This window comes from Apostichopus japonicus, chromosome 7 (genome assembly GCF_037975245.1).
Source record: "Apostichopus japonicus isolate 1M-3 chromosome 7, ASM3797524v1, whole genome shotgun sequence".
Taxonomy (NCBI): domain Eukaryota; kingdom Metazoa; phylum Echinodermata; class Holothuroidea; order Aspidochirotida; family Stichopodidae; genus Apostichopus; species Apostichopus japonicus.
Genome location: NC_092567.1, coordinates 8,736,204 through 8,753,303, shown reverse-complemented (window position 1 = coordinate 8,753,303; position 17,100 = coordinate 8,736,204). Strand labels below are relative to the sequence as shown.

The 17,100-nt window shown below is 38.0% G+C and overlaps 1 protein-coding gene across 3 annotated transcripts in view; it reads right to left on the bottom strand.

The window, feature by feature from the left end:
• Positions 1-17,100, bottom strand: part of LOC139970048 (uncharacterized) — a 39,476-nt gene that overhangs the window by 5,872 nt on the left and 16,504 nt on the right. For 2 of the 3 annotated variants that reach the window (XM_071975656.1, XM_071975654.1), the window contains exons 2-4: positions 7,064-7,135; positions 1,075-1,139; positions 394-702 (exon numbers count right to left, since the gene is read on the bottom strand). In XM_071975656.1, the coding sequence (XP_071831757.1) occupies positions 394-702; positions 1,075-1,132 (367 nt within the window). In that variant the 5' untranslated portion in view covers positions 1,133-1,139; positions 7,064-7,135. Of the gene's footprint in view, positions 1-393; positions 703-1,074; positions 1,140-7,063; positions 7,136-9,550; positions 9,713-17,100 lie in introns of all 3 variants that reach the window. The other variant, XM_071975655.1, reaches the window with a different exon arrangement.

Below are 17,100 nucleotides of genomic sequence, written 5' to 3'. Positions count from 1 at the left end.
TTTACATAAAATCAAACAATTACCATTGGATACGTTTTATGAGAACGAAAATGAGGCATTGGAATATTAATTTTTGGACATGTAGCATTATCTAAGAATTCCAGTAAAATATCTCATTCAGATGTATTGTAGACGGCTTTGACCTTAGAATCGAGAATATTAAATTTGAATTACTAAGATACTATACATCCAATCATCTTGTTTTATTATTACACGCAAACTATTTTAACTTCAATTGTTAAATGAACAATAATCATCCAGCTATATTTGATGAAACTTCACTTTAGCAAATCCTTCGAAAATTACCAATCGATGGAGGTAACCCGCATTCTTAAGACTGCTGCGAGTGCATACGAACTTTCATGTATAAAGATATGCTTTAAGTTACAGTACCTTCTAATTGAGCCTTAGAATGATCATCACTGGAACATAGCCTCCCTGTATGTTCCTCATACAGCTTTCTTACACGCATCTCAATCCCAGAAAGACACATTTTCTTCAGCGCACACAGAAGTGGCATGATACTTGTTGGCTCTATTTGTCCTCTCTCTTCCATATAACGAATCATGAGAAGGCCTGAACTGGCTGCTGCATTGCTCAACTCTTCTATGACAACAGGCGGATATTCAAAGAACGTAGCAAGATCAAGGACAATTTTAACAGTCAGAACGGTAGCAAGTGCAACTTTAAAACTACCTAAGCCTGTTGAAAATAACGAAAGAGGTTAAAAGACACCTAACTAGCACATGGAACACTCCTTCAGATATGAATGAATGTAGTAACAACGGATGCGTTAGTGATATGAACTTGAAAACTTTAAACTTATCGATCAAATTGTAATCCCTTTTACTTTCAAAAGTTTGATTTACATATGATATTATGTTGTAAATATATATTTCATGATATACGCATTAAATTCGCCAAAGTTACGTGTTTTTGTAAAAGAAAAGTGAATGCGGCTTCTCAACTATATTAGTAAAAGCAACAATGTACCGTGGATTGTAAATAAAACAGCCTAACACAAGAAACGACAATTTACTTACTAAATGCAAAATGTTCGGTTTATAAACTTACCGTTTACTGCCTTCTTTAAATCTGGTTTGATGTCCACGGGATTAACATTGGCAGCCATCTTAGGTCTGTAATTTTGCATGCAAAATAAACATCAATTTGACTGGAAATTCTATGTTAAGTTCCACGGTCAAGGCATTAACTGGATTACTCAGGATATAAATGGGTTTCCAGAATATTTATACTTTGAATGGTTAGTGTTACAGTTTTGGGGCTGATTGTCTCTCTCATGTTATCGATGGTGCAAACTTTATAATTGGTATACATGATGTGTATGAATCTAACTTTTATTGTACATAACTGCGCATAACTGTACAGTTATGATACGAATTTGAATTGCTGATTATTCCGGCATATGAAAGGATTTGAAACAAAATCAGTAAGTTTTTATCATAATTTAAAGATTGATAGAACCGAACGGGAATTGGTTTTAAAGGCCTAAAAAAAGGTTAGCACAAATTGTTTGCGATATTGTATTTATATATCACTGAATTCTCCAAATAGCAGATTAGTTTAACTATACATCCAACCTATTCAAATACTGCTAAAGTTCTTTCTTAATAGTCGTATTGGATGCAATCAATCTGAGTGAACTTGGTCTTTTATGATTATAATTGTAATCACTTACTAGGTACATCTCAATGATATTATGTGTTAGCGTAGTCACATTGACTGTCCTATATACTGTGCATGCTTTTTCACTTTATCTCTCAAATACATGTTATATTGAGAATAGTATCGACATGCCACTGTTATCCACATAAAAAAAAGTTGTTACGATGAACACATATTTTTCTTTTATTTACCGCAACAAATTATTACTACTCTAGAGCTGTATAGGGCACAGTTATTAATAAAGACAGAAACAGAAAGTCGACAAAACATTAATTTGAAAGTAGTTGAGTTCAACTTTACCAAACCATCACAATTTTATTCAATATTATCTTAAAAGTAAAACGACATTGGTACTAATCACGTGTTCATGTAAGAAAAACTATTGGATTTGCTTGATCTTGAAACTGTATTAGAATTAAACAATTCTAAAGTTTATTGTCGATCACTTGAAAAATAATATAATGTAATACATGTTACGTAAGTACAAGGACAGTAGTCCTATTATTTCATTTGCTCTTTATTTTAGGAGTCTAGAAGTACATGATTACATTTAATTTGAAATCAATTATCACCTTATTGGCATTGCTTTTGTATGTTTTCATACCTATTCACATAGTTGTTCATAGTTGTAACATTTCAACATGATTTCAAAATAACATTATAAAAGGATGATATAACTTTCTATGTCCAAAGTTATTTAGCGAAATAAGGTCTAAGCTATAATTACACAAACTTACAATAATTCGTCAATCAAATTCCTTGTCAAATTACTGCAATAATCACAACAAATTCATAACGACAATAAAGTACAGTAGCTTTTCTTAACAAAAATTGCTCATTGGTCAACAGCAATGATATTGTTTGACCAATACTCCCTACAAATGTTGAATGCTCAACAGTAACACTGCTCACAGCTCACAATCTTAACTAATAATTTGAATCACGGCGACAATACTTAACTTGAGTAGGATGATACAATACAACACGTTTTATATTCATAACGCTTTACAGGAGTCCATTTGAGATCATACTAGCTCTGATGTATGCAACATTGCAAAGAAAGGATCAATAAAAGTCACACTGTGTCTGCCCTTGCATTCCATCGTGATATAAAACTACACTATTGTGGTAGATGTTATATCAATTAAGGGAAGCTAATGATGCGTTTGATTGCCACTTTCAGCAAGATCCAGGTAATTATGGTCAGTAACAAGTAGACCTAATGGCTGCATGGCTCAATCAGTTGAGAACAATAGTATACTTAGACGCGGTTCTTGTTTCGTTTCGCTTCGTTTTAGCATTCACTTAAAGTTCATATTGATTATATCAATCTAACGAAAACTTTATCAGATTGCTAACCTACCATCGGTGTTAACCTTATTATAATTTGTTTTACCCAGTGTTTCTTTCTTTTGATCGACCCATCAATAGATCTATCCTATCCATCCTATCCATCCTATCCATCCAATTCATCCATCCACTCCATCCATCCACTCCATCCATCCTGTCCATACATACTATCCATCAATCCTATACATCCATCATATCTATCATATCCATCCTATCCATCCATCCATCCGATACATCCATCATATGTATTCATCTTATCCACCCATCCTATCCATCCATCCTATCCATCCATCCAATCCATACATCCTACCCATCAATCCTATACATTCATCATATCAATCCATCCTATCCGCCCTATCCATCCATCCGATACATCCATCATATTTATCCATCCTATCCATCAATCATATCCAGCCATTCATCCTATCCATCAATCCTATCCATCCATCCTATCCATCTATTCTATCCATCCATCCTATCCATACATCCATCCATCCATCTATCCACCCATCCAACCACCCATCCATCCATCCATTAATCCATCCATCAATCCATGCATTCATCCTATCCATACATGCATCTTATCCATCCCATCCATCCTGTCCATTCTATCCATCCTACCCATCCTAGCAATCCATCCTATCCTTCCATCCTATCCATTATATCCATCCATCCTATCAATCCATCGTATCCATCCATCCTATCCATCCATCATATGTATCCTATACATCCATCCTATCCATCCATCATATCCATCCATCCATGAACCATATCCATCCATCCATCCATCCTATCCATTTATACTATACATTCATCCTATCCATTCATACCTATTCAGCCATTCATCCTATCCATCCATCCATCCATCCATCCATCCATCCATCCATCTACCCATTCATCCATCCATCCATCCATCCCATCCAACCATCCGATCCGTCCATCAAATCTATCCTATCCATCTTACCTATCATATCCATCCATCCTATCCATCCATCCATCCTATCCATCCATCCTATCAATCCATCCATCCATCCACCTATTCATCCATCCATCCATCCTATCCATACATCAATCTTATCCATCCATCCATCCTATCCGTTCATCCTATCCATCCATCCTATCCATCCATCCTATCCATCGATTCTATCCATCCATCCTATCCATCTATCCATCCATCTATCCACCCATCCATTCATTCATCCATCCATCCATCCTCTCCATACATCCATCCCATCCATCCTGTCCGTCGTATCTATCCTATCCATCCTACCCATCCTAGCAATCCATCCTATCCATCCATCATATGTATCCTATACATCCATCCTATCCATCCATCATATCCATCCATCCATGAAAAATATCCATCCATCCATCCTATCCATTCATACTATACATTCATCCTATCCATTCATACCTATTCAGCCATTCATCCTATCCATCCATCCATCTACCCATTCATCCATCCATCCATCCCATCCATCCATCCGATCCGTCCATCAAATCTATCCTATCCATCTTACCTGTCATATCCATCCATCCTATCCATCCATCCATCCTATCCATCCATCCTATCAATCCATCCATCCATCCACCTATTCATCCATCCATCCATCCTATCCATACATCAATCTTATCCATCCATCCATCCCATCCATCCTGTCCGTCCTATCTATCCTATCCATCTTTTCTATCATATCCATCCATCCATCCTATCCATCCATCCTATCCATCCATCCTATCCATCCATCCTATCCATCCATCCATCCTATCCATCCATCCATCCATCCATCCACCCATTCATCCATCCATCCATCCTATCCATACATAAATCTTATCCATTCTATCCACCCATTCATCCATCCATGCTATCTATCCTATCCATCCATCCTATCCTATCCATCCATCCACCCATTCATCCATTCATCCATCCTATCCATACACCAATCTTATCCATCCATCCATCCATCATATCCATCCATCCATGAACCATATCCATCCATCCATCCTATCCATTCATACTATACATTCATCCTATCCATTCATACCTATTCAGCCATTCATCCTATCCATCCATCCATCCATCCATCTACCCTTTCATCCATCCATCCATCCATCCATCCCATCCAACCATCCGATCCGTCCATCAAATCTATCCTATCCATCTTACCTATCATATCCATCCATCCTATCCATCCATCCATCCTATCCATCCATCCATCCTATCCATCCATCCTATCAATCCATCCATCCATCCACCTATTCATCCATCCATCCATCCTATCCATACATCAATCTTATCCATCCATCCGTCCTATCCGTCCATCCTATCCATCCATCCTATCCATCCATCCTATCCATCGATTCTATCCATCCATCCTATCCATCTATCCATCCATCTATCCACCCATCCATTCATTCATCCATCCATCCATCCTCTCCATACATCCATCCCATCCATCCTGTCCGTCGTATCTATCCTATCCATCCTACCCATCCTAGCAATCCATCCTATCCATCCATCATATGTATCCTATACATCCATCCTATCCATCCATCATATCCATCCATCCATGAACCATATCCATCCATCCATCCTATCCATTCATACTATACATTCATCCTATCCATTCATACCTATTCAGCCATTCATCCTATCCATCCATCCATCCATCTACCCATTCATCCATCCATCCATCCCATCCATCCATCCGATCCGTCCATCAAATCTATCCTATCCATCTTACCTATCATATCCATCCATCCTATCCATCCATCCATCCATCCATCCTATCCATCCATCCTATCAATCCATCCATCCATCCACCTATTCATCCATCCATCCATCCTATCCATACATCAATCTTATCCATCCATCCATCCCATCCATCCTGTCCGTCCTATCTATCCTATCCATCTTTTCTATCATATCCATCCATCCATCCTATCCATCCATCTTATCCATCCATCCTATCCATCCATCCTATCCATCCATCCATCCTATCCATCCATCCATTCCACCCATTCATCCATCCATCCATCCTATCCATACATAAATCTTATCCATTCTATCCACCCATTCATCCATCCATCCATCCATCCTATCTATCCTGTCCATCCATCCTATCCTATCCATCCATCCTATCCATCCATCCTATCCATCCATCCACCCATTCATCCATCCATCCTATCCATACATCAATCTTATCCATCCATCCATCCTATCCATCCATCCTATCCATCCATCCTATCCATTCTATCCATCCAATCCATTATATCCATCCATCCTATCCATCCATCCTATTCATTTATCATATGCATCTTATGCATCCATCCTATCTATCCTATCCATCCATCCTATTCATCCATTCATCTTATGCATCCATCCATTCATACTATCCATTTATCCTATCCATCAATCCTATTCAGCCATTCATCATATCCATCCATCCTAACTATCAACCAGTCTATCCATCCTATCCATTCTATCCATCCTATTCATCTATCCTATACATCCATCCTATCCATCCATCCATCAGTCCACCTTCCTACCTACATATCTATATATTTATATATCTGTCTCTGTATAATAACAGTATTTTTACCAAACAAGCTCTTTTTGGGGGATGGGGGGGGGGGGAGAGGCCAATGTTCACACACGCAGTTTTAGTTCCTTAAATATCTGTTTCTGCTAATATTAATTATGATTAGGTACTATCATTAATTTTGTGTTTTCTGAATATTCTCTATTGGCAAACGATAGTTGTTTTCTTTTTAAGTCTTCCTTTCCGACATGGATTTTCATCATGGAGAGCCAACGCATTTTGCGTTGCTGGAAAATAACTGAATAAATTTATGGAGAAAGTAGGCTGCTAATTGAAAGTATTTAATAGCAGAATCCAGTAGATATGGGCAAAAACCACACCATAAGACACATCATAGCAGATACATAGCAGAAAGATAACGTTTCTATATGTGTGGTTAGTTTACTAAATACATTTTATACTATAGCATCAACTGCTTCACTTACCACTTAGATATTTCTGCCAGAAACTTTCTATAAAACTGGGGTGATCAACACTTCTCGCATAACCGATGGAATCTGTAAACCGATAGAAAACTCAAAATTATGTAATAAAGAAAGTCGGGTCAACCTACGTTGGTGAAAAACCTAACGTAGTTGTTATGGTATTTAACAATATTGAAGTTGTAAATAGTATTACGAGATACTTTTATGTTGATATCTTGTTCGTAATCGTGCTCGTTCAGCCGTTGAAAGTTTGTCCCCCTGGTATTAGTATTGAGGCAGATGCAACCAACATAAAAGGCATTGAAATAGTGACTAGTAATATAAGCATTCTGTATCATATCTTGCAGCGACTTGTCAGTAAAACACACCAAAGTACACGTAAAGCTCTATTACCACGACTTTCTCGGGTATCATCAGGTAAAATCGAGTCGATCGGAAAATATAGTGACAAAGATATGTTAGGATCAGAGATATATAATGGAAGACAAGGACTATGAGATAAGGAAAATACTGATAATATATACAACGTGAATAAGGAAGGAATGCTTCAGTTTCGGTATTTACTTTCCTTTGGAAGAGAATATTTTGCTATTGCTGTGTATGTATCATAATTATATTTATTCTATGAGGAAATGGAGGGTGTGATTCTAATGAGTCTAGCATCAAGATTAAAATGTAGAGTAGCCGAAATAGCTAACTACACACCACTGTAAAGATTAATGGACCATACATTGGTTGTATGCATGACTACACACAGATGTTCGTAGGATTGTGTACGGATTGCTGTCTTGTTTACACAAGAGCAGCAACGCTACAGAAGCTCATGTAACCTTCTATTTGAGATATTTGTTTTTCTTGTGCATTAGACATACGCGAGATAACGGTGTTAATTCCATTTCTTCCATCTCCTCTCGCCCTTGCCCTTATGATCCTTTTTAGCAGCCATACTTCTTTTTAAATTACAGAAGGTTGTAAACATTTGTTTTGAAAAAAACATAAATATTTTTTATTAAATTGTCGCCATCTCAGTTAGTGCCTTACATAAGTATGTAAGTGATAACTCTAACATACCGCTGGAATGTTAACTTACACTAGTTTTGTCTCTTGAATACAATATATTCGTCGCCTGAGCCACATGTAAATGTTCCCCGCTATATCAATAAAGTGAACAGCCAATATGGATATATGGTCACCAACATCGATTATGGTCGTATCACCGTATTTACAGCTTGTACGCATGCTCACATGTACGTCATATATCTGGTACCTTCTCAGAAAGTAAAACTATATTTTACATGCGGATCGTAGCAATGTGCCATTCAACCTTTATTTTTGTCGCAGGTAATTCGGTATAATCTGCATAGTGAGCTTCTACTTATTAATGCAAATTAATCCTCGACTCTATACATTAATTTTAAATGCACTAGTTGTTGTGGCCGGGGACGGCTACATCGAAATGGAACTTGAGGACATGTAGTTAGGTATAGTTTTTATAGAGGCTTTAAACTGCAAATTCTGTGAAGGGACAAATACACGCACATAATACAGACAGCTTAATACAGAGGTTACCACAGTGAACACAAAAGAAAGATTCCACTACTAAAAGTCTTTACAGGGGATGTTATTACACATCATACGTCACGCAACAATATCATTGGGGTAATGGTGAGGAACAAATTACAATATGTTGACTTCATATTCTTCAAGGTACCTGTGCAAGTATAGGTTTTCTAGTTGTAGATAGCTGTCTCATCCGACTGGTGACACGTGACCTATTTACTGTAGGAAGTTGTGGGTACGTTGACTTAATTAATTCCTTAATTGATTAGTACAATATATTAACTATTAACAAAGAAGAAAGCAAACTGCATAGAAGAGTTCAAAATCAACAGCAAACGCAAGTCACATACACACAATGTACCTAAAATGGAACAACTCGGATACAAATTGACACTAAATGGGGTCTATATACTGTCTAGCGTGTCTGTTTTGTGTGTGTGTGTAGGGGAGTGGTGGATTCCAGTGGCGGAGCTAGGGGTATTGGTCAAGGGAGGCGAGAATGGTCTGTAGGGGTGTTCAACACTATCTAAGCGCAGCGCCACACCAGGTTGGCGCGGAGCGTATACCGACATTTTTTGAGTAAAGGTACTCCCTTGATCGCCGGAAATGACCCTTTCCGGGCCTTGCTAATTTGCAGATAAACGGGAATAAATAGGTGTCATCGCCAACAAAATGTGAGAAATGTCAATAGGTAGATGAGAGCGCAATAAAAAAGTCAATAATCGCGAATAAATAAAAAGTGGTAAAAAGCTGAAAAGGGCGCCAGCAGTCCATTTGAGTCCGTCAGGGGGGGGGGGCATCCGCCCCCCTGACTGTATGGGCACTCCGCCACTGGTGGATTCCCTCTATGTCACCAGGTCTTGCACTATACCCACCTCACCTAATTCCTCCATTTACTAGTACAATCTATTAACCTTATTTACTCACCTAATGATGGTTAAATTGGATGTCCTTTGTTCTGGTGTAAATAACATTGACTCAACGACCTTTAGTTTCAATAATATGGGAGTTCTTTATTGTTATATTCAATCCTTGAATTATTGGTGTCGAATGGTCCTGGAATGGGAGGTGATTTCCAACTGTTTGTTTCTGGAAGAGGTGATGAACACAATGCCATAGCAATTTATCAAGCCTTTTTAATCTAAGGACAATGTGACTGTATCGGAATTCCTTTACAAAAACCCAGTCAATATATCCAAATTGTGCAGACATCAATCCGATGTACAAATCTATTTGGAGTAACACATCCACTACTTCGTGTATTACCGTGATCGCCGTGTTAAAACCTGTCGTACAACTGATGTGCCATACGTTGTGATTTGAGTAATTGTATCACACTTACATACTGTTTACATTTATTTCAAAAAACCTTTAAAATATGGGTCCTTTCTTCAGTAAACGTTGTAACATAACAAATCTATTCATAATTATCCAACCGAGGCAGAGGTCATACTACATATACTTTAGTAGGGAAACGTCAGTTACTATATACTGTATACACTGATGACGTGAAAGCTTTTATAACGCCTTTTAGAATCGTCCTCTTTTAAGTAACTCTTTTTGGTTATGACACGCAGTTTGCATATGGGTACGGTTCAATGAGATTCTCGCTAAATTGAACCTACTATAACGGTTCTATTTAGAACTTAAAGCACATACTGTCATCGCACTATGAAGTCCTTGCCTAGCTAAGTGTTAGCTTGGATCAAGTACTAGAGCTCCTTTGTACTTGTCGACGAGCCACCCTACAATTACTCAGCCATCGTCGTATACGTTAACCTTGACCAAATATTTCAATGCGGAATCGCGTAAAAAAACGTTCCAACCCCGTGACGTGCCCCCTTGTGACACTGAACGCTTGTAGTACTCATTGAATGTATTATAACGCTGTCCGTTCCAGTTATGTTGTAGCGTAGTCGGTTGGTAAGTAATGTGTGTGTGTGTGGGGGGGGGGGGGGGGTTGGTAGGGATAGAATCGAGAACACCGTTGAATAAAATACACTAAAAGTGCATCCTGAGATTTATAAGTATATATACTTGTCTTTTTACACTGTACCTGTAGTACATCTTTCCCAGTGTGACAAACAAATAAATATATATAAGTAGGAATACCCCAACGACTAAAACACGACACACGGATAACGTACATAAACTAACCCTATCCCGGCACAACTATTCTGTAATGCGCAAGTTGCCTAGCAGCGTGTTTAACTGTCGGCATTGCGCTATAGACAACGCAGCGTAGCAAATGATGAATTCGTCAAAGGCAACGCAGCGCAGCTAACGATGGACCGCGTCAGCCCGTGAACCCTACGCTGCAACGGCCTTGTGACCGCACAAGCAGTGTGCGCAGCGCAGCTGCAGAGTGTATCAATCCGATCCATATGTCTTTTGCAGAAGCCCAAAAATAACCTTGAAAACATTGCCTCTGACAAACGCTATAAAATTCGGCAAGGATTCTGCCTGGCAACTTGTTCATAATGTATACCAAATTAATGTATAAAACGCTACTCGCATAGCAATATAAACGACCCCGTAACTGTGTAGAAGCCTATACACGAGTAACTGACCAATTACGACATATCCGATAGCATTGACACATATCAGAAAACAATAACAAGCCGATCAACGCTCTCTACCCTGCTACAAAAATGAGCTGACCCCGCCCCACGGTATATCCGTCTCTTGTTACTTCCCCGTATACTAAGTTCAGAGACAAAAATTGTCCACCAGACTGTTAACATAAACCCCGGCAGCAAGAACCATCTCTCTTCCAGCCAGCAATACATTGATACCCCTAGATACACAGACTATCGCACATACCAAGGACCCCCCTGCTTAAACATTAAACCAGGGTTCCCCTAACTTTATTCCCCCCACGAACCCCCTGTGGATGTCACAGTTGTCCACGAACCCCCAACTTTTCGAGACACGATCCGAGTCATTATTATACTATAATACGCATAACAGCCTGTCTGCTGTGTCTGTTTCATAATTCAGTTATTCATCACAAGTCATACGCGTATGGAACGCGGAGAGAGTTGGTCGATAGGTACGACTTTTGTAAATTACTAAATTATATGGCCCTACTATAAGGTGACCATATTTTCCTGACTGGAACCAGGGACATTTATTGCGTGACTGATATGGGGAGGGGTCTAAGGGGAGGGGGTGTCTTAGATGTAAAATGGGGATACTTAGAAGCACTGTTTTTTAAATGAAGTTTATTTTCAAAAATGTAGATTTTTCTTAGATGAAATTCATTTACTTTACGTGATTCTTTGAGAGCTTGTGAGTGGTTATGCTCACAATATAATCGTGGTTGTGTCGCCGTAGTTGCCAATTATACGGTAGAAAGAGTGCTAGGCTAGATCGAGCTAGCATATTTTAACAGTGTTTCCACTTTACACTAGCCCACCTGAAATACTGGTTATAAGTTCCGTTCTGCGACTGCTCACTTGACTAATTTTTTTTATTCAATTATTTTACTAATAATGTGGAATATTTTCGAAATTCCTGAACATTTTGACGAATCGGAGACATTTTCGGGGACACTTGTTCATCGGGGACAGCACACTGTAATCGGGGACTGTCCCCGAAAATCGGGGAGGTCTGGTCACCTTACCATACTAAAGGTTACGTAAGCCGCTTTCAATTATAACAGAAAACAAAGACAATTTAAGGTGCATAATGTTGTGACGTGATAGGTTATTGCACAACCAGTACTTTTCTTTTTTATGACTAAACTCAAACATTTATATCTCAGTAACAGAAAAGTTGTTTCTCGAATTCCCCGCCCCACCCTATTTAGCCTTCTTCAGCGGGTGGGATACTACTGTAATCGGTATTTTGCTTGCAAGTTATTATAACTTCTTAAAGCACCTTTTTTTTTGCGTTTTGTCGCAGTTTTCCCACCCTATTGACATGTCCATCGAGTGTTTTTACATAAATTAATCACAAAACAGCAAACTACGATATTAGCCAAGTTTTTCCCTGCCAAGAGCATCAATTGGCGAGTAATTAAGGACTTCTGCAGATAATGAGTAGAGTGTCTCCTGACAAATTCCTCATTTAAAATTATTCGTATACAGTTCCCCAAATCGACTAAGTTGAATTCAACCAATCAGTGAATAGCTGACAAGTTTAAAAATGAGCCATTGCTTAAAATAGATTCATTCAGTAATCCGAAAAAGTTGAGTCGTTATCACAGCCATACAGAATATAAACAAATAGAGCACAGCGTTGTAGTACATACTGATGTTCTGGGTTGCTTATACGACGCCGGCAAAGTAAACATTATTTATCTCATTATTCAATGACGTTCGCAGAATTTAATTAATCATGTTATGGCGGGATTGATTTCGATCCTAACGGAAAATATCTTCGAGAAAGAAAAAGTTCACATTTGTAAATTATACTACATTATACCACCATGCGAAGTTAGATTTGAATAGATAAGCTAGGTATGTATGCCGTTATGGCATCGTGGGGTCAATGCGGTTGAGAACATTATAGAAAAGGACGCTAAAAGCTGCTTTAAAACTTAGAAAAGTAGACCTCGATCATTCACTTGATAGCAAACACAAAATGATCATTTTCTTAGCGTTTGGTTTGACTGTGTAAAGATTCTATAAATAAATATAATTTGCGTGACAGTCATTCAACTTAAATTTCTAATACGAGATGGCAATTATGGCTTTTAAAAAAATACCTTTACTAAACCGTTTACTGGCAATTATGTAAAAACAAACTTCGTTAATTTAGTCTCTCCCCAACTACTTGCTTGCTTAGATTTCTAGTTCCATAAAAATACACGTGGGAACGACGAATGCAATGGCTTTGTTTGTATCCCAGAACCGTGGTGGGGATCCATTGACCATTGCAGTACTGTCGTATATTTCGTGTTTCTTTCGTTTCTTATCCTACCCACACCATGAATTTACGTTCCTGATACAAAAATAATCTTCGTAAAATTCGATTAATGACTAGTCTATGACAAGAGTGATAGCACATCAGTGTGGATTAACGTAGTTCAGTGCAGGGAACATGACCAGTAATTGAGAAGACCTCGCTATGTAGGTCTGGATTTAAAGCTTGCAGAAACTAATCTTACAATAACTGTATTCACATTAAAGACATTTTGCTTCCAGCATATTACAGTGCATAGCGAAGACAGGGTACTTTTACAAACTTAGTAGTCGGGTAAGTTTCGTATGCAGAAAATACTTTATAAACTTGAACAATTGAAACCACTGATGCGAATTTGTTGCCACAAAGAGACAATAATTTGTAAAAGAGAAGTATAGACACAGTGACGTCAGACGGAATAATTGTATCATGGCAACCGTTACGGAGTTTAAGCACTTTATAATTGGTTTTGCTGTAATAATATACGCTTCGAAGAAAAGTAGATTTTGTTGTTCAAGGCATAGTCAATGATTTTTTTTTTTGTTGATATGTTGATGAGAGAGGACTGGGGTACAATTCTATTGCCTGGCTATCAGGTTTTGTACTATCCTCACCTTCCTTAATTCCTTCATTGATTAGTTCAATATATTAACTGTATATACTTTCAAGGTACTTGTACCAGTACACGGTTTCTAGTTGTTGATAGGTTTCTTACGAAACAAAATACACATCATCTATATAATGTACGGTAGAGAGAGGGGGGGGGGTACGTAGGCTATCGTGGGGACCTGTGATTCGTTATTTTGTTGTTTTTTTTCGTTTAGTTTCTATATACAACTGCCCAAATTAAACCTCTCTACTTAGCAACGGGAATGTGAACGGGCTATGTGTAGAGCAACGGATGATGGAAATTATTGCATGTACTCTCTTAACATGATAGACTGAATGTTTCAGTTTGAAGTGCGATTGCAATTGTTTTCAGTGTATTGGACTGAGTTTAGACCAAAAATCACTCCATATCATATAAAGAATCCGTTGCGAAGCTCAATTTTTGTTTACACTGACCGAAGTATCCAATCATATTATTCAATTTTGCTACGGGATCGCGTTGATGTAAGTCTTTTTATTCCACTGAAATCACGTCCAATCAGGAAAGTAATATATGATCACGTGTTCTTGATATTTGCATGATTACAATGAGTGGCGTACATGATAGGACCGCGCACCCTAGCGCATTGCAAGTAGTGCAGGGATATATACAAACTATTTATATATGCACGCAGGGACGTCGATAGCGGAGTGTCTCACCCCCCCCCCCCCAAACTTGGTCAAACTGACGACAGTTGGACAATTTGAGTCCGACCGTCGGAACTTCCGACTGTCACACTCTAATTTACCTGGGCCTATTCGTATATTCCTGTGGTTGTGTATGACCTAAAATGTGAAAAATTTCGTTCAATATTTACCTTTGATTAGTCATATTTACCGTTTTCCTTACCACTTTGTGAAACTGTATCTCGCTATCCTTATACTCCACCATACAAAACTTCGTATGATTTTGAATATGCCTCATAGAACCACTGTACAACGTTCGCCAGCTTCAATTCGGTTTATTTATGTACTCATTTTGCTATTAGGTGGGTTGACCCTGTTCGCTAGCTTGAAGTAAGTTCAGGATATATATTGCCTCTATGGTATACAACTAAAACGCTCAATACTAATCTACGGAAGCTTAAAAGTGCCATCAACATAAGAAAAACTTTGTCACGTAAGTTGACATTTTTCAGTAAATTGTTTAGATAACAAGATAAAATCTTATTATAAAACAGAAAAAATGTTGGATTGGTCAGTTGCTTTAACTGAGCAATTGAACAATTTTCTGCAAAATGTTTAATTGACAACTCATCATATCTCGTCAATTGGACATTTTCTCTGCAAAATGTTTAGCTGACAACTTATCATATCTTGTCAATTTAAAAAAAAAAATCTGCAAAATGTTCAATTGTTCACTTCATTCAAACTGAGCAATTGAACGATTTTCTGCCAAATGTTTAAAAGACAACTTATCGTATCTCGTAAACTCAACATTTTTCTGCAAAATGTTTAATAATTATTGTTCATTTCATTCCAATTGGAAATAATGTTAAGTGCGCTAGGAAAAAGCACTGTATTTTGGGGTCATTAACTAAGTCGAATATAATTTGTTGAAGAAAAAAAATTCCCCTTTGTTATTTTAACATAGCTTTTGTAGTTAGTAGTCTATGTAGCCTTCAAGCATAAAACTTATACGCAGTTAACTTGCTTAACCATAATGATTCATTAGCTTGTGAAGTGAGCGCCAGTGGTACAAATGATTCGAAAAAAGTTCGGAACAAAAGTGCAGTCGCGAAAGATGGGGAGTCTGAATGACACTGACCGTATCGTTGACGAGTAGTGCATGGAGGGTACAAGGCAGCAGTTGGAATTTTCTGACTTCAAAACCCATCCAGTTGGAATTCCAGCCACTACACCCCCCCCCCCCCCCAATCATCAGGCCTTAGCTACGTCCCTCTATACACGTATGTACTTGGAAGTTCCAGTGAAAATGGCAGAATTGCTAAGAACGTTTCTGGCGGAGAAGGCTTTGGTGACGAATTCCTTACACAGATTGAGTGTAGGTCCTACTTTATTCTTTTGTTTAATTTATATAAAATGTTAACAGGCACAATTGTGTGGCTTTGCCTGCGTGCATATTGTACATTTGCAGTTTAGAACACTGAATAGGATGTTGACTGGCGGTAGGCATAGTCTAGTTAGGCCTAACATACTTACAGGCTATATGGCTAGCGTTAACGAATCACTGTACGTAGGGCTAGTATTAACTAATAGTAATTTAGGCCTAGGTTCGAGTTAGGCCTAACGTTAATCCTATCATGACAAACTTAGCATAGGCAAATTATTTTCGAGTGTTCTGTCTTGTCCTATACTCTATTACTTTGATATGTTTGTGGACGCTCAAGAAGCTTATAAATAAAGAGAAATGATGAAAAGATGTAGGCCCAAACTTAGATGGTATATGCATACGGTAAAACCGCGATGCTAATTTGGTCTTTTTCTTTCTCCAAAAACTGATGATGCAGCTGATCGTTCTGTTTCCTGAAGATTATTTAATATTATACTCTCCTTCAAATATTTGACTAAATTGAAGTTTTGACAGGTGAAGCCTCAGAAAATGTCTCTAAAATCGTGGACGTACAAAATGTACCCGTTGGGATATTACGGACGTGATTAATGATAATGTCGTTTTGAGATATTCTCTGATAGAACCATGATGCAAGATTAAATTATTCCTTTGTAAAGGTATCCGTACAACAGTTTTATGACAAAAAAGTTAGGCTAGGCCGACCTTAAATTATTTTACATTGAAATTACACACAATTCACATGCACTGACTATTCGCATGTCGATGGTACAGAAAAATTGGAGAAACATAAATTAAATTTATTAAAACACAGTTCAACAGAGCTGTTTCTCTCTCATGGTGAGAAGGTAACATACTGCTTTGAACTTGATCGAATTTGAGGCTTTTT